The sequence below is a fragment of the Ahaetulla prasina genome, chromosome 10 (assembly GCF_028640845.1).
Source record: "Ahaetulla prasina isolate Xishuangbanna chromosome 10, ASM2864084v1, whole genome shotgun sequence".
NCBI classification, from domain to species: Eukaryota; Metazoa; Chordata; class Lepidosauria; order Squamata; family Colubridae; genus Ahaetulla; species Ahaetulla prasina.
The window spans coordinates 18,085,684-18,109,251 of record NC_080548.1 but is presented as its reverse complement, the minus strand read 5'-3'; the positions used below and the strand labels follow the sequence as shown (position 1 = coordinate 18,109,251).

The following is a 23,568-nucleotide window of genomic DNA, read 5'->3' as shown; positions in this document are numbered from 1 at the left end:
AATCGATCAACCTCTATTCTCCCAGCAAACTTCATCCAATTGGGCCAATTGAACATTTTTCCAACAAGAACTTCATGTCGGCAACAGAGTGAAAGCGGTAATGCTAGGAAAGGAAGAGAGGAAAGTGCCTTTGGGAAACACTATTTGTTCCTTCTTTCACTCATTATATTCAGCCCAGCTTTATCATGGTTAAACCCAGGGGTGAAATCCAGCAGGTTCTGGAGAACCGGTAATGGAAATTTTGAGTAGTTCGGAGAACTGGCAAATACCACCTCTAGCTGGCCCCAGAGTAGGATGGGAATGGAGATTTTGCAATATCCTTCCCTTAGAGTAGGATGGGACTGGAGATTTTGCAATATCCTTCCCCCAGGAGTGGGGAGGGAATGGGGATTTTGCAGTATCCTTCCCCTGCCACGCCCACCAAGCCACGCCCGCCACACCACACCACGCCCACCAAGCCACACCCACAGAACCGGTAGTTTAAAAAAAATTGGATTTCACCACTGATTAAACTTCGTCCTACGCATCTTCTTATAGATTAGACTTTTATGCAGACATTCCCAGCCAGTGCCATTCCAAGTCAGAAAGTGGGAGGCTGACTAAGATTTCACTGCCCCCAAAAGTTAAAGAGTTTGGACTCCATAAAGGTCACAACGCAACCGGCAAGGGAAAAAAAGAAACAAAACCGAAATGTGACATCAGCCCACTGCAAAGTGTTCTATCCAGAAGGCCCTTATTAGGATTTTAGGACACAGCTCTGCCAAATCTCGAACTGCCCCCAAGCCTGTTGATTCAGCCCTCTCATTTCCCATGCCTTCGCTTTGGCTTCCTTTCTGTTGGCAGAGGATCCTTGTTGGAAAAAAGAGTGATTTATTGTTCCAAGGGACTTTTGCATGCAGAAATGGTAATTTGCTAGTTGCTGGGAAAAGTAACTAAAGGGGAAGTCCTTTGTTTCAATTCTCTGCCTGGAAGCTCCTATGAGAAGCAAGATCTTGGAGACTCGGGGCCTTTTGGCCTGATCCAGCAAAGTTCTACTCACATCCCTCCCAAGGCTGCCCACTTAAATTTTTTAAGTGCACCCAATCAAGCTTTTAAAATAGTTCAGAACAAGCCTGCTTCTCTTAGTGTCACAACACCAATCTGGAGATACAGTGCAGGCTTAGAGCTGCATACACAAAGCAGGAATGTTCCATTTGTTTTTCTCCGAAAACAATCCGAAGCATGCCAGAAATTCTATTTGAAAAGGATACGGCTGGAAAACTAAATTTGGAGTTTAGTTACGCTCAAATTGAATTAAAATGTAAGCAAATTAATGTTATGTTATTTAGGAAATTTAAACAGGCACCTCTCCTAAATATACAACTCTGAGCAGTGAACAATCCATACAAATTTTTAAAAAAACACAACTATCATGAATTATAATAATGCAAGGCAAGGCAAAATAAATATATAACTATGTAAATATATGGAGATGACTAGATAATACATGCCCCATTTGGTCAGTGTTTATTTATTTTATTTTATTTTATTTATTTTGTCGAGTACATATTAGATAACATAAGTAAGTAATAAGCATGAATTGAATACATAAAACGAATACAATTAAAGGGAACATTAGGGACAATAGGTACGCTGGTGCTCTTATGCACGCCCCTTACAGACCTCTTAGGAATGGGGTGAGGTCAACAGTAGCCAGTCTAAGGTTAAAGTTTTGGGGGTTTGGGGATGAGACCACAGAGTCTGGTAGTGCATTCCAGGCATTGACAACTCTGTTGCTGAAGTCATATTTTCTGCAATCGAGTTTGGAGCGGTTCACTTTAAGTTTGTATCTATTGTGTGCTCCTGTATTGTTGTGGTTGAAGCTGAAGTAGTCATTGACAGGTAGGACATTGTAGCAGATGATTTTATTCTATATTTTAGCTAAAGAGAAAAACGGGATGACCAAAGGTGGGCAATGCAGCCATGGGAGCAGAAATGACTTCTGGCTTCCTGCTGGCTTCCCCATTGAGTTTCCTCATGGGAATCTGTCAAGGGAGCACCAGAAATCATCTCTTCCCTTTCCATCAAACAAGTAAGCGGCTGCTATTGAGGAAGAAGGAGGGTGCGAGGATTGCGAGACTGGCTTGGAAACTGTCACAGAATGTTGACCAGGAAGATCACATGATCTCATCAGCAGTCAGTAGCACTAAAGCAGCTACAACTTTCTCAAATTTTGTTCCCTTGGGAATCAAGGGTCCTAAGATTTTGGACACATTGTGTAAGTTAGACCATTTGGTTCAAAAACTATGAGGCATTATTTCACTCGGGTAAAGATCCTGACAATAAGAGTTTTAGTACCATAGTATATAAATGTTCCAGGCTGATGCTTATTCTGCAGCAGTCCAGATTCCTTTTATTTTGAATTTAAAATATCTGTAAAAGATGGAACTAGAACTGATGGCCATCGCGTTTCCTAACTCCGATATAAAATCTTTTCATTGTCTGCAAGGCTAGAAACAAACGTTTACAAAAGAAACATTTAATTTAATAAATATAAATAAAACTATAAGAAACAGACGAACATGGAGCACAGAAAAACAACTCCAAAACTGAAGGAAAACAAGTACTCTAGAATATACGATGACAACACTGTCTCCACTTCAACAGTCACAAACCACAATGAGTCAGCAGTACGCAAGCCCCTGTATCCCCCATCTTACTCAAACTTTGCTCTGCACACTCCCACGCTTCAAATCCCAGGACCATAATTTATAGGAAAACCTCTGGAATTTCTTCCACATGCCAACTCTGTCTTCATCCCTCAAAATCTTTTTAAGCAAACTTGTATACCTCAGCCTCCCCCAGCCTGTTTGGAATCGCCCTCACAGATAACAAGGCAAAGGGAAGGTTTATTTAACCGAATAGACCAGGGGTGCTAAACTTAAGGCCCAGGGGCCTGGATCCGGCCTGCAGGGCACTTAGATCTGGCCCGTGGGGCTGCCCTGGAAACCAAAGGACTGACCCACAATGCCTCTGCCAGCGAAAACAGAGCTTGGGAGGGCTGTGGGCTGTCACAGAGTTCCAGGAGCCAGTTGTGGCCTGCCAGTGGCTAGCAGATCTGGCAGCAGATTTGGACAGTGAGGAGATTGGGGTGGAACACGGGCCAGTCCTGGAGTCTGGGGAAGGCTCTGATGAGGGTCTCTTCTTCGGAGGCAGAGAGGGGGCCAGGGCCGTATGCAAGTTATCAGCTGTCTTTGGAGTCAGACATCAGTGAGGCAGACGAACAGCTGGAGCCTGTTCCCAGTGTGCGCATGCACAGAGTTGCCAGACGAAGGGAACAACAAGGGTCGACTTGGGAGTAAGGCCACAGGTGGATGATGAATGGCCCCTCCCAGAGGGAATAAAAGAGGAACGAAAGGGGAGTGGAGTTTGCAGGAGACAATTAGTTCATTCCTGCATTCCTGCCAAGTATTCCAGGTGTCTGAAAGATATCAGCTTGGCCACTCTCCAAGCCTGATAAAGGTCGGTAATTGTGAACTATCTTGAAAGACTGTGGGAGAGGAAAGACTTTGCTGGAGAGGAATTCACTCTAAATTAAATAAAAGAGGTTTATCGGGACGAGGACTCGACTTTGTGCTGCTGGGGAAGTCTAAGTCAGAACAGAGGCCGTGGCAGCCAAAAACGGAGCTTGGGAGCCCATTTCGCTGGCAGAACGCTAGGGCCACCACATACGCCCCCAACAGGAGTGATGTCAAGCTGACTACGCCCACCCTGGCCACGCCCACTCCATCCCCCTGAGGTCAGACACAACCCTGATGCGACCCTCAGTGAAATCGAGTTTGATACCCCTGCCATAGACGGAGAAGGCACTGGGGAAAGAATTGTGGAATAGATGCGACGCGAAACAAAACACAGCAGGAGGTTTGTCGACAATGGTTTCCTGCCCTGGCCTTCGCTTGCCTTTCCTGACCTGGGTGGTTTCGCCGCTATTTTCAAATTGTAAACTCTGTGTGTGTCTCGGGAAGTGGAATGTTAGAGCTGAAGTCTAAACAAATGAAAATGCAATTTCTGCTTTAAGGAACAGCAACTGCAGAGGATGTAGGATTTAGCCTTCAGCGGAAGATTTATTCGACTGTTTCCCAATACCTTTTTTCCCGGTCTAAACTTGTCATGTCTGGCAATCTTAAAGTCATCCATGCTAATGGTAATAGTAATGGGGAAAAGAATGTTTCTCAAAAGTTGTGGGTTTCCCAGATGGTTCAATTATGTACTGAAGAGAGAAGCCATTCTTCTACCAAAGAAGAAATTTTGGAGCCTGTTGCTGAAAAGCAAAATCTAATGTCAAGTGCCGGAGAAATCAGGAGATTCCGGAAATTCAAATGAGTACAGGTAGTCCTCGACTTACAACAGTTCATTTAGTGTCTGTTCAGGGTTACAACAGCACCGAAAAAGTGACTTATGACCGTTTTTCGCATTTACAACCCCTGCAGCATCCATGCAACCACGTGATCAAAATTCAGAGGTGTGGCAGCTGGTTCCTATTTATGACGGTTGTTGTGATCACTTTTTGTGACCTTCTGACCAGCAAAGTCAATGGGGAAGCCAGTTTCACTTAACAACCATGTCACTAACTTAACAATCGCAATGATTCACTCGGCAATTGAGGCAAAGAAAGGTTATAAAACAGGGGAAAAGTCACTTGACAAATGTCTTACTTAGAAACATAATGGGCTCAATTGTGGTCATCAGTCGAGGACTACCTCTGTATAGATTTATTTGTATATTATTTGTATATTATTTGTATATTATATGTATATTATTTGTATATTGATGATCTCTGTATAGAGATCATCAATGGCTTTGGGGTGAGGTACCAACTGTACACTGACGACACGCAGCTGTACTTTTCCACCCCAGGCCATCCCAACGAAGCCATCGAAGTGCTGTCCTGGTGCTTGGAAGCTGTACGGGCCTGGATGGGGAGAAACAGGCTCAAACTCAATCCCTCCAAGACGGAGTGGCTGTGGATGCCGGCACCCCGGTACAGTCAGCTGCAGCCTCGGCTGACTGTTGGGAGCGAATCACTGGCCCCAGTGGAAAGGGTACGCAACTTGGGCGTCCTCCTGGATGGACGGTTGTCTTTCGAAGATCATTTGACGACTGTCGCCAGGAGGGCTTTTTACCAGGTTCGCCTGGTTCGCCAGTTGCGCCCCTTCCTCGACCGGGATGCCTTATGCACGGTCACTCATGCTCTGGTTACCTCTCGCTTGGACTACTGTAATGCTCTCTACATGGGGCTCCCCTTGAAGAGTACCCGGAGGCTCCAGTTGGTTCAGAACGCAGCTGCGCGGGTGATAGTGGGAGCCACACGTTGCTCCCATGTAACACCTCTCCTGCGCAGTCTGCACTGGCTACCTGTGGTCTTTTGGGTACATTTCAAGGTGTTGGTGACTACCTTTAAAGCGCTCCATGGCTTAGGGCCAGGGTACTTACGGGACCACCTGCTGTTACCGAATGCCTCCCACCGACCTGTACGCTCGCACAGAGAGGGACTCCTTAGGGTGCCGTCCGCCAAGCAATGTTGGCTGGCGGCCCCCAGGGGGAGGGCCTTCTCTGTGGGGGCTCCCACCCTTTGGAACGAACTTCCCCCTGGACTTCGGCAACTGCCGGACCTTCGGACTTTCCGCCGAGAACTGAAGACCTATTTGTTTGTTCGCGCAGGACTGGCATAGGATTTTAATAGGATTTTAATTAGTTTTAATGTTTTAACATTTTAAAATTTGGGTTTTATTCTAAATGTTTTAATTCGGCCATTTGTAAAATAAATTTTTTAAATTATGGTTTTATGTGTACCCTGTTGTTGTTTTATCATGGCTGTAAACCGCCCTGAGTCCTTCGGGAGAAGGGCGGTATAAAAATTTAATAAATAAATAAATAATAAATAAAATTATTGCAGGCTTAAGCTGTCTACAAGAATTTGAATTACTAACGGTAAAGGGAAATTTGGAGGCATTAAGGATGGAAAGGAATTCAAGGTGGGCTGGACTTAGAGCTCTTATGGGTACGAAGGGACTCATGACTAATATCATGTTTGACCCCTCCCTCAGTCTCACCTGGCCAAATTCACCTACACCTATCTTCCACTTGGCTAAGGCCCTTTTGATACTCTTTGGTGCCTCCATTAAACTTGCTGGTAAAGATGGTGATGGGGAAAAAAGATATATCCAACAAGAGAGGAGATCCTAGATGCTTCTGCTACAGTAGAATCTAGACATATCTTCATTGGATAAGGCTCCTCTCAAGCATCTTCCCTTCAGCAGAAGGGATAAGCTACCTTTATGGTTAGAGTGCAGTACTGCAGGCTACTTCTACTGATCACCAGCTGCCAGCAGTTTGGCAGATTGAATCTCACTAGGCTCAAGGTTGACAGCCTTCCATCTTCCCGAGGTGGGTAAAATGAAGACCCAGATTGTTGGGGGCAAGAGGCTGACTCTGTAAACTGCTTAGAGAGGGCTGTAAAGCACTGTGAAGCTGTATATAAGTCTAAGTGCTATTGCTATTGAGCACTGTGCCCTTCGCCACGACAAAAGAATACAACGAAGAAATTGATCCAAGTGCAATTCTTAATACAGAAAAATTTAACCACAGAACTGTACAGAAACACCATCAGGACAAGTGAATGATTGGTGAAATAGGTGCCCACAGATGGCATAAGAATGGCTTTGAAGGACCAGAGGAAGAGCTGCTATCATGGCAGTAGTCAGATAAGAGAGCCAGGCCAAGAAAATAACCTGAAAAAGGTCTTGGACAAGCCCATCCCTAGTTCACATGAAGATAAGGGCGGGGAAAACACATGTGGACTTGCAAGACTGATCTTATCCCAACACGGTAGACCCAGTCTAAGTAACCAATGCCAAAGAGATCTGGATTATTTTTATTGTAACATCTACAGTAACAGAACCTTACAAGTCTGATGTGCTCCTCCTCCCCCACTTTCTCTTCATGTGAACCAGGGAAGGGTTTGTCCGAGACATTTTCTCACATTGCTTTCTTGGCCCGGGCTCAAGCTATGATTATCCTACAGTTGCCTTGGCAGTGGTTCTTCCTCCTGTCCCTCAAGGCCTTTTCCTTTTTCCTCTATGATGCCAGTGAATAGGAAGGAAAGAAGGAAGGGAGAGAAGGAGGAGGGAGAAAGGAAGGACAGGGGGGAAGGAAGGAATAAAGAGAGGGAGGGAGGAATGTAGGAAGAAAAGGAAGGGTGGGAGGGAGGGAGAGAAAGGGAGGGGAGGGAGGAAGGGACGAAGGAGGGAGGGAGGAGAGGGAGAATGAAGAAAGAAATAAACGGAGAGAGAGGGAGGAAGGAATGAAGGAAGAAGAGAGAGGGACAGAAGGAAGAGGAGGGAGGGAGAAAGGAAGGAAGGAAGGAGAGGGAGTGAGGGAGGGAAGAAACAAGCCTGGTGAAGTGAAAGTAACAACTAGCCAATCCAATTCTAAACGGGAGGCTGTGAATGGGATTGTTGTGACTCCGCCTACCCCACCCAGCCTGTCCAGAACAGGGATCCAGGTGAGATGCTTCCTAAGCTGCCCCCCCCCACCTCCTAAGCCTCTTTACAACGCTGTGACATGAAATGCTTTTTTTGAAGCCATTGGGGGTGGGTTACAGAAAACAGTAAATACACAAAGTCCATCCGGCTTCCTTTATCCTTGGGCTGCCACCTCCCAGCAGCTGCCTCATTTCCCCTGCTGCTTCTCGCCCACCGAGCAACACAATGCTCCCTGATGGCTGCCAGAAGGCCTCTCTCGCTTCCCTATCATGAGGACAGCCCTCGGCTCTGGCTCCGAGGTCAGATCTGCTCACAAGGCCCAGGCCAGAGAATCCCACACACACACACACACACACAAACCCCAGCCGGAAAAGGCTCAGCTTCAGAGCCAGGATCTGTCACAGAGCCTCTGGTGGAGCCAGACAATTGAGGGAGGGAGGGAGGGAGGAAGCTCTGGGGCAAGGACACACATTCCTGGAAATGCACGACACTGTTGCTGTCAACATTCAAAGCCCCCACTGTCAAGAGAGGAGCTAATGGAGACAGTCCAGCTAACTCAAACGAGAGTTGGCTGCCAATGGGAAACTGGGAGCAATTTTCGCAGGGAATGCCTGGGTTTTGTCAGGAGCACCAGAAGACAAACCCTGTGGCAATGTCAAGGATTGGATTTGTGCCAGCGGTGAAATCCTACTGGTTCGGACCGGTTCGGGCAAACCACTAGGGATTATGGGCATCAGTTTGCCGAACCAGTAGTAATTACCCCTCCTTGGCCCCACCCACGCCTTGCCAGTCACTGCTCACCTCTTCTGGCCGCTGGATATTCCACAGAATTCGGTGTTAAATGCAGCAGAGAGAATGCTAACTTTTCTCCCTCCATTCAGAATGGAGCTGCTGCAGCCTGTCCCTTTAAGGTAGTCCCCAGGAGGGGAGGGATGGAGCCGTTTTTGTGAAAGGCAGGAAAATGGGGAAGGGGATTTTCCTGCCTGTCACCCATTCCTCAATCTCAGCACAGACTGAGGGAAGGATGGTAGGCAGGAATATTCCCCTCCCCATTTTCCTGCCATTTGTGACAAGGAGTGGCTGGGAGGGGAGGGGCCGGTGAGCAGCCCCTCGATGTGAGTGATGTTGAGTTGGCCACACCCACCCATGCACATGACCTTCCCCCAACAAGCCACGCCCACAGAATCAATGTGAGTGATGTCCAGTTGGCCACACCCACCCAGTCACATGACCTCCCCCCAACAAGCCACGCCCACAGATCCAGTAAGCCAATTTTTTTTAATTTCACCCCTGGTTTGTACATGTGGTGATTTAACAGGACACAGAGGTGCTCGAATCACAACTGACTCAAAAGTGGCGTATATAAAACTGCTAAATGGCCCAAAGGTGGTATTTAGGTAGGAGCCATACACTCCAAAGCTGATGAGGTCAAAAGTGAAACCAAACTGGATTGAATTTCAATGTGACTGAAATGACTATAAATTAAATTGGGTTCATAGAGTAGAGTCATGAGAGAGGTGGGGAGGTGGGGAGAGGGAGGGAGGGAGGGGGAGAGAGGGAGAAGCAGAGAGAGAGAGACCAATTCTTCTGTAAATTGGGTATCTGTAAAGATTTCTGAGTATTCCCAAAAAATTCAAGAACAGAATATGATTTGGGAATTGAGGTCATTTCTGTTTTATAGTCCCCAGTTGTCAGCCATCTGAGGTAGGCCAGATCAAGAAAATAATTCCACAAAAAGAGTAAAACTACATTTTATTGAGATAGGCTGTAGTATAAGAGACACATTATGCGAAGAGTCAGTCTCTTCCGGAGGAGGCTGTAATATTAGGAAAGATGGAAGAAAAGAGGATGAACAGCAGTGAGTGGGTTGGATTCAATGACATTGGTGATGGGTATACCATTAGAAGACCTGAAAGGCAGTGGTGGGTTTCAAATTTTTTTTACTACCAGTTCTGTGGGCGTGGCTTGGTGGGCGTGGCAGGGGAAGGTTACTGCAAAATCCCCATTTCCTTCCGATCAGCTGGGACTCGGCAGGCAGAGAATAGATGGGGGCGGGGCCAATCAGAATTTTTACTACCTCTTCTCCGAACTACTCAAAATTTCTGCTAGCGGTTCTCCAGAACTGGTCAGAACCTGCTGAAACCTACCGCTGCTGAAAGGCTAGTTGAAGACAGATCACCAGGAAGAAAATCTACCTAGAAGTTGACAATGGCTTAATGGCACATAATCAATCAATAGTAACATAATTGTTACCCTTTCAAACAAATGTCTGTTCAATCTCTACTTAAAAACTTCCACCGTTGGAGTACCCACAACTTCTGGAGGGAAGCCTTTCCACTGATTAATTGTTCTCACTGTCAGGAAATTTCTCCTTCGTTCTAGGTTGCTTCTCTCCTTGATTAGTTGCCACCCATTGCTTCTTGTCCTGCCTTCAGGTGCTTTGGAGAATAGGTTGATCCTCTCATCTCTGTGGCAAGCCCCTTAGATATTGGAACACTGCTATCATGTTGCTCTAGTCCTTCTTTTCATTAAAGTAGACATACCCAATTCGTGAAACTGTTTTTTTAGCCTTCAGTATCCTAATCATCTTCGGTGCTCTTCTCTGCACTCTGCGCTTTTCCATAAATAATCTCACACACCAACTAACAAATAATTGTACTGCATATGACAAATTGATCTCCAAAGGGAGAAAATGGAATGTTTAGACGAGAAATCCAAGTGGGAATTGTGGAAATTCCAAACTCATGTCCGCTAACATCAAAAACGTCATCAAAAAAGCACAAGAAGAATGTTCTTTCTGCGCCAACTCAGAAAGCTCAAATTGCTCAAGGAGCTGTTGATCCAGTTCTACAGAGGAATGATTGAATCTGTCATCTGGACCTACATAACTGTCTGGTTTGGCTCTACAACCCAACAAGACAGATACAGACTTCAGAGGATAATTAGAACTGCAGAAAAAACAATGGCTACCAACCTGCCTTCCACTAAAGACCTATATACTGCACAAGTCAAAAAGAGGGCTGTGAAAATATTCACAGACCCCTCGCATCCTGGACATAAACTGTTTCAACTCCTAACCTCAAAACGACGCTATAGAGCACTGCACACCAGAACAACTAGATACAAGAACAGTTTTTTCCCAAACGCCATCACTCTGCTAAACAAATAATTCCCTCAATACTGTCAAACTATTTACTAAATCTGCACTACTATTAATCTTCTCATCGTTCCCATCACCCATCTCCTTCCACTTATGACGACTGTATGACTGTAACTTTGTTGCTTGTATCCTTACGATTTATATTGATATTTTTTCCTGATTGCTTATTTGTAACCTATGACTATCATTAAGTGTTATACCTTATGGTTCTTGATGAATGTATCTTTTCTTTTATGTACACTGAGAGCATATGCACCAAGACAAATTCCTTGTGTGTCCAATCACACTTGGCCAATAAAAAATCCTATTCTATTCTGTTCTGTTCTGTTCTGTTCTAAAATAAAATAAAATAAAATAAAATAAAATCCCCAATGGAAAAATATAACTTTCTAAAGATGTTCTGCTTGTTGAATAAGTTTTTTAAATAGTGTTTTTATTGTAATGTATTGTATTATTTTATCTGCCTGTTCACTGCCCTGAGTCCTTCGGGAGAAGGGCGGTATAAAAATTTAATTATTATTATTATTGTTATTGTTATTGTTGTTGTTATTGTTGTTGTTATTGTTGTTGTTGTTGTTGTTGTTATTATTATTATTATTATTATTATTATTATTATTATTATTATTATTATTATTATTATTATTATTATTATTATTATTGGAAAATGAGTTATACAGAAAGAAAGACAAGCATGTGCATTAAGTCATTAAAGTTTCCTTCCTGATGAGAAATAGTATCATCAATTGTTTGCAGGATTTCATAGCATATAAATTAATGGATTTCAAATCAGATGGACCTATACAGGCCTTGAAAGTGGAAGGGGGAAGCTGAGAAAGAAAAGAAAAAAAAGGAAGGAAACAGGGGAACAAAACAATATTTGGAAATGTCTGCCTCAAACTATATTTCAGAGAATCATGGAACAGCCATTCGCAGGAATTGAAAGTGATGGAAGTGATGAGAATGGAAACAAAACTAAATATAGGACAAAGGAGGGGAAGGAACCAGTGAAGGAGCAGAGATCTAAGAAGGTCAGAGTGCTGCAGAAGACAAGATCTTTTTATGCTGTGTCTAAATGACACACTTCAGATTCTCTCAAGAGCTGATATACCTCTCTTCCTGCTGCTTCCTGTGGAATAACCAAAGAACCCAATGATGGGAGATCAAAGTTGCCAGTTTGTGGAACAATGCAGGAAGGAAAGCCACATGACAAAAAGGTCTATAGTAAAAGAAATACAGTCCTTTTATAGCCCTTTAGAATAGAATAGAATAGAATAGAATAGAATAGAATTTTTTATTGGCCAAGTGTGATTGGACACACAAGGAATTTGTCTTGGTGCATATGCTCTCAGTGTACATAAAAGAAAAGATACGTTCATCAAGGTACAACATTTACAACACAATTGATGATCAATATATCAATATAAATCATAAGGATTGCCAGCAACAAGTTATAGTCATACAGTCATAAGTGGAAAGAGATCGGTGATGGGAACTATGAGAAGATTAATAGTAGTGCAGATTCAGTAAATAGTCTGACAGTGTTGATGGAATTATTTGTTTAGCAGAGTGATGGCCTTCGGGAAAAAACTGTTCTTGTGTCTAGTTGTTCTGGTGTGCAGTGCTCTATAGTGTCGTTTTGAGGGTAGGAGTTGAAACAGTTTATGTCCAGGATGCGAGGGATCTGCAAATATTTTCACGGCCCCTTTATAGAGAAATATAAGCTGAGGCCCTTGAAATCTGTCAGACACCTTTGAAAATTGCTGGCAAATTATAATTTCTAAGATAGTAGAAAGTGGAAATTATTAAATTTGGTACTGGAGTCCTGTCCACTCTGGTTCATTTTAAAACAAGTATAATGAAAGCACAATTACTTTTGTTTTTGGCTGGTTTCAGCCATTATTTTAAATCAAGGTAACTTGGTAACTTTAAGACTTGTAGACTTGTAGTCTGGCTGACTGGGGAATTCTGGGATGTGAAATCCACAAGTCTTAAAGTTCTCAAGTTTGGAGATCCCTTCTTTAGATGTAGCTTCTGGTATGCCATTCATAAGTTGAGTATGGCCTTAGAAGAAGTACGCCCAAGGTGGGTACTCTTAGCCTCTTAGAATGCTACAGTATAAGGAAAAAATAATCTATATGAAATATTGGGACTGGTTGTCATCTTAGAAACCAGTTCTGGAACAGACATGGTTGTTCCTGGAAGTGATCTATGGGAGACAGAGTGCATGGAAAGAGGAGGGAGTGCTTGTATAAGTTCATCCCTCTACCCACGACAGATGTCTACATTGTGGCTTCAATGGGAAAGTATGATTAGATCAATTATAGAATAGAATAACAGAGTTGGAAGGAAACTTGGAGGTCTTCTAATCCAACCCCCTGCTCAAGCAGGAAACCCTATACCAGTGGTGGGTTTCAATTTTTTTTTACAACCAGTTCTGTGGGTGTGGCTTGGTGGGCGTGGCAGGGGAAGGATGCTGTAAAATCTCCATTCCCACCCCACTCCAGGGGAAGGTTACTGCAAAATCTCCATTTTGTCCCAATCAGCTGGGACTTGGGAGGCAGAGAATAGATGTGGGGGGGGGCAGTCAGAATTTTTACTACCGGTTCTCCGAACTACTCAAAATTTCCACTGCTGGTTCTCCAGAACTGGTCAGAACCCGCTGAAACCCACCTCTTCCCTATACCATAAGAATGAGGTCAAGGAATGTCCTTACCAAAGCTGGAACCATCAGAAGGAGATGAAAGCAACAAGAAGCCATATTTGCATTGTTCAGAAGCTTCGATATCCATGTCTCCAAATGCCAGGCTGAGGGGGCTCCCTGCCGCTCCGTGAATTTGCCACTCACAAGAAGTGAAGTTTGGATACGTGCCTGGAAAGTTCTTGGAAGACAAAGTCCCACTGTATGATGTGAGCACTGAATGACCACAACCGTCCCCTGGAAGGCAAAGAGAGAAATCATTCTATATTTGGTATGATGGCCTGGCTAGAACTTCACACAATGACCAATTGTTCTTTGCTTGTTGTTACCTTAGCACATAGTGGGCATTCATGTGATTCATTAGGGCCGCAGTTTGGTGACCAGAGGCAGAATTGTTTAAAAAGTTTCGGTGGATTAGATTAGTGTGGCCAGTGATGTGACATCATTAAGGTCACTACACAGCAAAAATAATCATAATATGATACCAATAAGGATAATAACATTATTTAGTTGCTTTGCATGTACACGGAGCGCTTCTGCACTGGAGACAAATCACACTTAGCCAATCTATTCTATTCTATTCTATTTAAAATAGGTTTTATTAAGCTTTTGACTTTTAAAAACAGAATAAAGAAAAACATGACAGAGACAAAAACACATTAAAAAAACAACAAACATAACATTACATTATGTATTATTTTACAGCCTTCTGTATCGACATAAGTATATGTCTCTATTTTTGTTCAATTATTCATCTAAGCACTTATATTTACATTGTATCTATTCACACAACCATCACTGTCAGGTTAATTTAATGTCCTGTAATTTACATTTCCTAATTTTAACCCAGTTAATTTAACATTCCGAATTATTGTTTTGATTCCTTTTTTCTAACCATTCATATAGTTTGTTCCACACGCTATAATGTTCCGACTCTTCCCTTTCCTTAATTTCCAATGTCATTTTATCCATTTCTGCACATTGTAAAATTTTTCAAATTACTGTTTCCTCTACTGGTACATTATTTTGCTTCCACCCATATGCAACGGTAATCCTTGCTGCCGTTAAAATATGTAGTATTAGATATTGCAGAGATTTGTCTATTTTGGGGTTAATTATTCCTAATAAAAAGAACTCTTTATTCTATTCTATTCTATTCTATTCTATTCCTATTCTTATTCTTATTCTTATTCTACTCTACTTTATTCTATTCTTCTACTCTACTCTACTCTACTCTACTCTACTCTTCACTATGCTACTCTTATTCTTTTTTTATAAGATTTATTCAACAGGGAGACAATGCCACACTAACCAACATAACCTAGCCAATATATTTTTCAACAGGATGTGGGAAAGACGAACTAGAACAGATGTTGCAAGAATGGAGGAAATACTTTTCTCTCTTGAGTTAAAAACTCAATTTTTTTAATGAAGAGGGTTCCTTTCAGGTCACCACTCTTGCTATTTCTACACATGAATGTAATCATGGGGTGATCAGTCAGTTATTTGCTGCAGTTTCCAGAAGGGGTACAAAATCTTCCTGGTTGGATCTACAAGAAAGAGGAGAAATAAACATTCTTTCCAGGAAGGATTTTATTCAGATTGATTGTATTGATAAACTTATGTTTAGGTTAGTCTTTTTCAAGTCTTGGCAACTTTAAGATGCGTGGACTTCAACTTCCAGAATTCTGGAAGCATGGTAGCTGGGGAATTCTGGAAGTTGAAGTCCACACCTCTTAAATTTGCCAAGTTTGAAACACATTGTCTTAGAATGTTAATTGCTTTCACTTTGATTTTGGGTTTTACCGATTAGATTGATAGAGCTTTATAGAAATGGCTTGTTCATATTATTATGAAAAAACAAAAAGTTGTGAATTAATGCCTTATTTTACTGCAAAAGAAAGAGTTGGAAGTCAACGTTTCTTTTTCTTCCTCTTCCCCCTCTTCCTCCCCAATGTTTTGCTATTTACTTTTGTATTTTGTATTTTTTTTTATTTGTCACAACATTATATATAAGCATAAGCATGGAATAACTATACGATTATAAGCATGTATATAACCATAAGTATGTAATAACCATATGAAATTGTATACAATCAAAGGGAACATTAGGACAGGAACGGTAGGCACATTTGTGCTCTAATGCACGCCCCTTACAGATCTCTTAGGAATGGGGTGAGGTCAATAGTAGATAGTTTTTGGTTAAAGCTTTGGGGATTTTGGGAAGATTTTATTTTATTTTATTTTATAACTCAATAAAAATGTTAAACAGAACATGAATTGCTATCCACTTATGGTACTATTTAAAAAAAACACAGGTACAAATAATGATACAGAGAACAAAATGTTTATGATGTTAATTCTATAGCACTGAATTAGCTACCTCTCCAGTTTGTATAACCTACAAATTTCATTATAGTCTGTAGGTAGTAGAACATGTGGTATAACCCAGAGAATTTAATAAATAATGCTTTAAAACAGTGTGCACACCTAGCATATTTGATTGTGTAGTTTGAAAAAGTCAGATTGTATCATATTTGGATAGGCTGAAGAAGATCTTTAAAACATACATACACATATAAAGACACAATATAAGAAATACTCAACTTACAATCATTCATTTAACAACATTTTAAAGTTACAACGACACTGATAAGATAACTTATGACCAGCCCACAATTTTCTGACAGTGAGAACAATTGATCAGTGGAATAACTTGCCTCCCTGAGTTGTAGGTGCTACATGACTGGAGGTTTTCAAAAATAGATTGGACAACCATTTGACCCAGATGGTAGAAGGCCGTGATGGCGAACCTATGGCACGCGTGCCAGAGGCGGAACGCAGAGCCCGCTCTGTGGGCATGCATATTGGCCAGCTGGTCTTTGGGTTTCTGCCGCTGTGGCGCACTCACATGCATACGTTCCGGTTTGGGCACTTGGTGCCGAAAAAGTTCACCATCACTCTCCTGCCTTGACCAGGGGGTTGGACTAGAAAACCAGTGTATTTACAAAGGTTGCTGCATCCTGGGGTCATGTGATCATCATTTACAACCTTCCCAGACGGCTTCCAACAAACGAAGTCAATGCGGGAAGCTGGATTCGTTTAACGACTGAATGATTCATTTAACAACTGTAGTGCTTTGCTTAACTTTGGCAAAAAAATGGTTGTAAACTCAGGTATGACTTAGAAACAGCCAAGGGTTGGCTTCAAAAATTTTAGCAAGGGGTTCTCCGCCTGGTTGCTGGGTGGGCGTGCCCATGGTGGGCGTAGCCTAATTGGCCTCCTGCATCACGGAGGGGGCATTTTTGCCCTCCCTGAGCTCCGGAGGCTTTCCTTGAGCCTCCGGGAGGGTGAAAACGGTGTCCCCAGGCTCCGGAATATGACGCCGGTAGGCCCATTTTTCACCCTCCCTGAGCCTCCTTGCACACCCTGCATTTACCTGCACCCAAAACCGGACGCATGGGTACTCCTGGGAGGAGCGGGGTGGTGTGAGCGGGGCCAGCCAGGAGTGGGATTTGGGGGTTCTCCGAACTGCATAGAATCTTAGCTAGAGTTTCTCCCGAATCCCTGCGAACCCCCAGCAGCCCCACCCCTGGAATCAGCCTTGTTTAGCAATGGAAATTCTGGTCCCGATTGTAGTCGTAAGTCAAGGACTACCTATAAACCTGGAAATTATTTCCACAGTTCTTTGACATGCGATTCACACCACCCTTTGGAAGGGGCGTGCATAAGAGCACAAACGTGCCTACCGTTCCTGTCCTAATGTTCCCTTTGATTGTATCCAATTCGTATAGTTTTTCTTTTTTATACTTATGCTTAATATATATGCTTATATATCGTATAGTTATTTCATGCTTACGCTTACATATACTATTGAGACAAAATAAATACCGTATATACTCGAGTATAAGCCGAGTTTTTCAGCACGTTTTTTGTGCTGAAAAACGTCCCCTCGGCTTATACTCAAGTATATACGGCTTATACTCGAGTTTTTTTTTTTCTTCTTTTTTTCACATTATACCGGATGGCGCAAACTTGGCGGGCTTTTGCATTAGCGCGGGGAAGCCCTGCCGGTGCAGTGAGAGGGCGGGGCGGGGGAGCCGCCAGCCTTCTCGGCTGAGGGAGGGAGGCTTTCCCCGACCGGTAGCTGCCTCATTTCCCACCCTCGGCTTATACTCGAGTCCCCAGTTTACCCCAGTTTTTTGGGGTAAAATTGGGGACCTCGGCTTATACTCGGATCGGCTTATATTCGAGTATATACGGTAAATAAAATAAATAAATAATTTCACACTAGGATCCTGTTCAGATTTTGTTTCCACGGGCACGGAACAGTGACCTTCTGCAAAACAATCAGCTGCATTTCTCCCAGGGTTGCAACTCTTTTGATTAAAGAAATCTTAGCGGACTGTGGCCATTTTATCATTAATCAGAAGCAAAACAGCAAAGAAATAAGTTGTTTATCACAGCACAGAAGAGACAACAGTGACTGCCGGGGAAGAGAACCTTTTCTTGTGTCAATTCAGCTTTGAAAGAAAAAAAAAAAAGACTTACAGATCTAGTTGAAGTGATTGCTCCTACCCTAAAAATATTAGGTTTCTTCCAGCCTTAACCATCAATTTAACAATTCAGCTCCTTCAGCTGTGCTGTCCAAAGGTGACTGGTTTGTGACTTGGCATGTCGCCAGAGCCACTCTGGTTTGCAGACAATGGCTTGGGAGAGTTCAATCTACAGCAAGGGTCTCCAACGTTGGTCCCTTTAAGACTTGTGGACTTCAACTCCCAGAGTTCCTCAGCCAGCTTTGCTGGTTGGGAGTTAAAAAGTCCACAAGTCTTAAAGGGACCAAGGTTGGAGACCCCTGATCTACAGTATGGCACAAACCCAGACATTGGTTCAATAGGCAATAGTGACGCTACTTCGTAACAAAGGTACAAGACAGATCTAAGTCTATAATGAACCCTCGTTTTCCTCCCAAGTTCAGCCCCACTGATTTGGAAGATGTCTTCTACAAGTAGTACTCGATCGATGCCAGCTCATTTAGTGACTGTTCGGAGTTGCAACGGCACTGGGGAAAAAAAAAGTCCCATATGACCATTTTCCACACTTACAACCATTGCAGCATCCCTATGGTCACGTGATCGAAATTCAGACCCTTGCCCATTGATTCACATTTATGACGGTCATGGGATCTCCTTTGGTGACCTTCTGACAATCAAAGTCTATGGGGAAGCCAGCTTCACTCCACACATTAGAATTTATTTAGAATTCTTTATTGGCCAAGTGTGATTGGACACACAAGGAGTTTGCCTTTGGTGCCTATGCTCTAAGTGTACATAAAAAGACAAGATACATTCGTCAAGGATCATAAGGTACAACACTTCATGATAGTCATAGGGTACAAATAAGGAATCAAATCATACTAGGAAACAACCAATATAAATCGTAAGGATACAAGCAGCAAAGTTACAGTCATACAGTCATAAGCGGGAGGAGATGAGTGATAGGAACGATGAGAAGATTAATAGCAATGCAGACTTAGTGAATAGTTTTGACAGTGTTGAGGGAATTATTCACCACCAGGTTGCTAACAACTGCAGTGACCCATTTAACAACGGTGGCAAGAAAGGTTGTAAAATGGGGCAAAGCTCACTTTAAGAAATGTTCTCACTTAGCAACAGAAATGTTGGGCTCCATTGTGGTCGTAATTCGAGGACGACCTGTATGAAATGCCCCTCCTTCTAATCTTAAGCATTCTCTTCTTTATTGGGCACTGGGCTGACCAGGGCCATCATTGGCACCTGGTGCAACGTTTCTGAAAAGCAGAGCTTGGAGAAGATCGTGCCAAGCATTTTTTCCTTCAAAGCTGCCACCCTCCTTTCTTTTTCACCAGCCTGCTTTCCTCATTCAATAGTCCACTATCAACAGTAGAGACCTTCAAATTTCTAGGTTCTACCATATCTCAAGTTCTAAAATGGACAGCTAACATAAAAAATGTCATCCAAAAAGCACAACAAAGAATGTTCTTTCTGGGCCAACTCAGAAAGCACAAACTGCTCAAGGAGCTGTTGATCCAGTTCTACAGAGGAATTATTGAGTCTGTCATCTGCACCTCCATAACTGTCTGGTTTGGCTCTACAAACCAACAAGACAGACACAGACTTCAGATGATAATTAGAACTGCAGAAAAAACAATTGCTACCAACCTGCCTTCCACTGAGGATTTGTATACTGCACGAATCAAAAAGAAGGGCAGTGAAAATATTTAGACCCCTTGCATCCTGGACATAAACTGTTTCAACTCCTACCCTCAAAAAGCCGCTACAGAGCACTGCACACCAGAACAACTAGACTCAAGAACAGTTTCTTCCTGAACACCATCACTCTGCTAAACAAATAATTCCCTCAACACTGTCAAACTGTTCACTAAATCTGTACTACTATTAATCTTCTCATCATTCCCATTACCCATCTCCTTCCACTTATGACTGTATGATTGTCTCTTTGTTGCTTGTATCCTTACGATTTATATTGATGATGTTTCCTGATTCCTTATTTGTACTCTATGACTATCATTAAGTGTTGTACCTTATGATTCTTGACGAAGGCATATTTTCTTTTATGCACACTGAGAGCATATGCACCAAGACAAATGCCTTGTGACTCCAATCACATTTGGCCAACAAAAAATTGTATTCTGCTCTATTCTATTTACTCTCGCTTCCCAGCCGCTCCCCCACTTTCCCAGCCGGCTTCTTGGCGCTTCCCACGGCCACGACTTACCCGCCTGACTGCCTGCCGTCGAGAGGTCCAGGGGCCACCACAGCAGCTGGAGCAGCCGGAGCGCGCCGCGGAGCTCCGGGCGCATCGTCGAGCGGCGCCTTGGCAGGAGCCGCCGCTTCGATCGCCTCCCTCCACCCGGCCGAAGAGCGCCCGTCTGCAGCTGGCGGCGGCCGGAGGAGCGCGCGCCTCGACACTCCCCACCGCGTCACACGATTGGCTGAAGGGGCCAAGCCTCCCTTCGATCATTGGCCCCGCCCGTCCGACTAACTTTTTTCCAAGACTGTGATCTCGCCGCCCCGTCGAGGAAGCGCGGATGACGCCGAGCCCGCCGCCTGTCCAAACACCGACCCAATTGAGCCCCCTTCGTCGGAAAAAAAAACACCCGAAGAAACCATGTTAGAAAGGGAAAAAGGGGGTGAACCGGGAGTCACCGGTATCCTAGTTCGAGGTGGAAGCCCAAAGACAGCGGGGGTAAATATGGTAGGGTCCTTCTCTTAAGGCACCTTGAAACCGCGTTAAACCTTGACTTGATAAACATGGTTCAGAATAGAATGACAGAGTTGGAAGGGATCTTGGAGGTCTTCTAGTCCAGCCCCCTGCTTAGGCTTGACTGCAGGTTGGGTGACGAGCCCTGAATAAGAAAGGTTGTGCTCACAATATAGCAGAGATAATATACGTGGGGTATGCACCTAATTTTGTTTTTAGAATAGGATAGGATAGGATAGGATAGGATAGGATAGGATAGGATAGGATAGGATAGGATAGGATTAAATTGAATTGATTTTTTTATTGGCCAAGTGTGATTGGACGGACAAGGAATTTGTCTTTGGTGCATAGGCTCTCAGTACACATAAAAGAAAAGATACCTTCATCAAGAATCATAAGGTACAACACTTAATGATAGTCATGGAGTACAAATAAGCAATCAGGAAACATCAATAGAAATCATAAGGATACAAGCAACAAAGAGACAGTCATACAGTCATAAGTGGGAGGAGATGGGTAATGGGAATGATGAGAAGATTAATAGTAGTACAGATTTAGTGAATAGTTTGACAGTGTTGAGGGAATTATTTGTTTAGCAGAGTGATGGTGTTCAGGAAGAAACTGTTCTTGTGTCTAGTTGTTCTGGTGTGCAGTGCTCTGTAGCGTCATTTTGAGGGTAGGAGTTGAAACAGTTTATGTCCAGGATGCGAGGGGTCTGTGAATATTTTCACAGCCCTCTTCTTGATTCGTGCAGTATACAGGTCCTCAGTGGAAGGCAGGTGGGTAGCAATAGTTTTTTCTGCAGTTCTAATTATTCTCTGAAGTCTGTGTCTGTCTTGTTGGGTTGCAGAACCAAACCAGAGAGTTATGGAGGTGCAAATGACAGACTCAATCATTCCTCTGCAGAAGTGTATCAGCAGCTCCTTGGGCAGTTTGAGCTTTCTGAGTTGGCGCAGAAAGAACATTCTTTGTTGTGCTTTTTTGATGTCTTTTTTGATCATCAAAATTTTGATACATCAAAAGCTGTCCATTTTATTTATTTATGTTGTCATGCTTATGTAGTGTATATTGGAGGGGTGGCCCTTTGAGACCTGCATGCAACGGAATTTCATTTTAATGCATGCTAATTAGTGTACATTCAAAGTGACAGTAAAATTATTCTATCTAACATTGTTTAAACTTAGAGGTGTTCAATCTTGGCAACTCATTTCATCAGGCACAGTTTCTTTATACTTTGCATGCTTTGTTGTGTACTCAGAGCGGTTGACTTGTTTTAACTACTCTTGGTTTTATGGTAGGGTTATAATAGATTATAGCACTTTTGTTTTGCTTTTCTAAACATGTTTTTATAGGCATGTTTCTACTACAAACCAATTTGAGTTTCTTAACATTCATTCCATTTATTTCATTCAGCTTGGAATTTAACCAACTTCTGGTAAATCTCTGCATGTATTGCATTCAGTCGCTACCATCAACATCTTTGGCTGGTTATTATGATCTACCTTTTAATTATTAGAATGAATCAGCCAAGGGAAGACAGTTTATGTGAAACACATTGTTTAGTTTTGATGAAAAACAGAGAACCATAGTGAGGTTGGACAGTTTGGTGTAGTGGTTTAAGTGCTGGTGTAAAAACCAGGAGACAGCAAGTTCTAGTCCCACTTTAGGCATGAAAGCCAGATGGATAACTTTCAGCCAGGGGTGAAATCCAGCAGGTTCTGACAAGTTCTGGAGAACCGGTAGCGGAAATTTTGAGTAGTTTGGAGAACTGGCAAATACCACTTCTGGCTGGCCCCAGAGTGGGGTGGGAATGGAGATTTTGCAATATCCTTCCCCCAGGAGTGGGGAGGGAATGGGGAATATGCAATATCCTTCCCCCAGGAGTGGGATGGGAATGAAGATTTTGCAATATTTTCTCCCTGCCACGCCCACCAAGCCATACCACGCCCACCAAGCCATACCACGCCCACCAAGCCATGCCCACAGAAACCACAGTAAGAAAATTTGGATTTGACCACTGCTTTCAGCCCAACCCTCCTCACATGGTTTTTGTTGTGGGGACAATCAAGGGGAGAGAACAGTACAAAATCTGCTTTGAGCTCCTGTACAAAAAGACAGGCTATAACTCTAATAAATAAAGTGTTGATTTCCTTGGAAATGTATTCATTCTGCTGTAATGTTAATATTGATACATTTCAGTTACAAAATCAGACATCAAGACCTAGTGAAAATGAATTAATAAATTAGAAAAATGATAATAAGAGATTTGAGACACATCACGGAGCCAAGAAGAAAGGTAAGTCATCTATCCGGGTTCAGAAACCAGGGTTTAAAGACATAGCATTTTAAATGAAAGCGGTCATTCTAGCATATTAAACTATGGTTTAGAACTACATAAACCTGGTTTTAGGTTTACTCTTGATGAATTTACTATGCTATGGGGGACTGACAATATAACAACGTCTACCCTCAAAATGACGCTATAGGGCAGGGGTCTCCAACCTTGGCAACTTTAAGACTTGTGGACTTCAACTCCCAAAATTCCTCAGCCAGCAATGCCCCTGCTATAGGGCATTGCACACCAGGACAACTAGACACAGTTCCCCTCCCCATGCTATCACTCTGCTAAACAACTAATTCCCACAACACTGTCAAACTATTTAGTAAGTCTGTATTACTATTATTCTTCTCATCTTTCCTATTACCTATCTCCTTTTCTACTTATGACTATAATTTTGTTGCTTCTATCTTTACGATTTATATTGTTTTATTTAGTTTCCTAGTATGATTTATGTTGTTTATTTAGTATCTTATGACTATCACTAAGTGTTGTATCTTATGAATGCATTTTTATGATCATGATTTATCACTTATAGCTTTTATGTACATTGAGAGCTTATGCACCAAAGACAGATTCCTTGTGT

The 23,568-nt window shown here is 42.8% G+C and overlaps 1 protein-coding gene across 1 annotated transcript in view; it reads right to left on the bottom strand.

Moving 5' to 3' along the window:
* Positions 1 to 20,350, bottom strand: part of LOC131204227 (discoidin, CUB and LCCL domain-containing protein 1-like) — a 49,910-nt gene extending 29,560 nt beyond the window's left edge. The window contains exons 1-2 of the mRNA XM_058195217.1: positions 20,159 to 20,350; positions 13,397 to 13,618 (exon numbers count right to left, since the gene is read on the bottom strand). Coding sequence (XP_058051200.1) covers positions 13,397 to 13,618; positions 20,159 to 20,243 — 307 coding nt within the window. The 5' untranslated portion in view covers positions 20,244 to 20,350. The remainder of the gene's footprint in view (positions 1 to 13,396; positions 13,619 to 20,158) is intronic.
* Between the last annotated feature and the right edge of the window lie 3,218 nt (positions 20,351 to 23,568).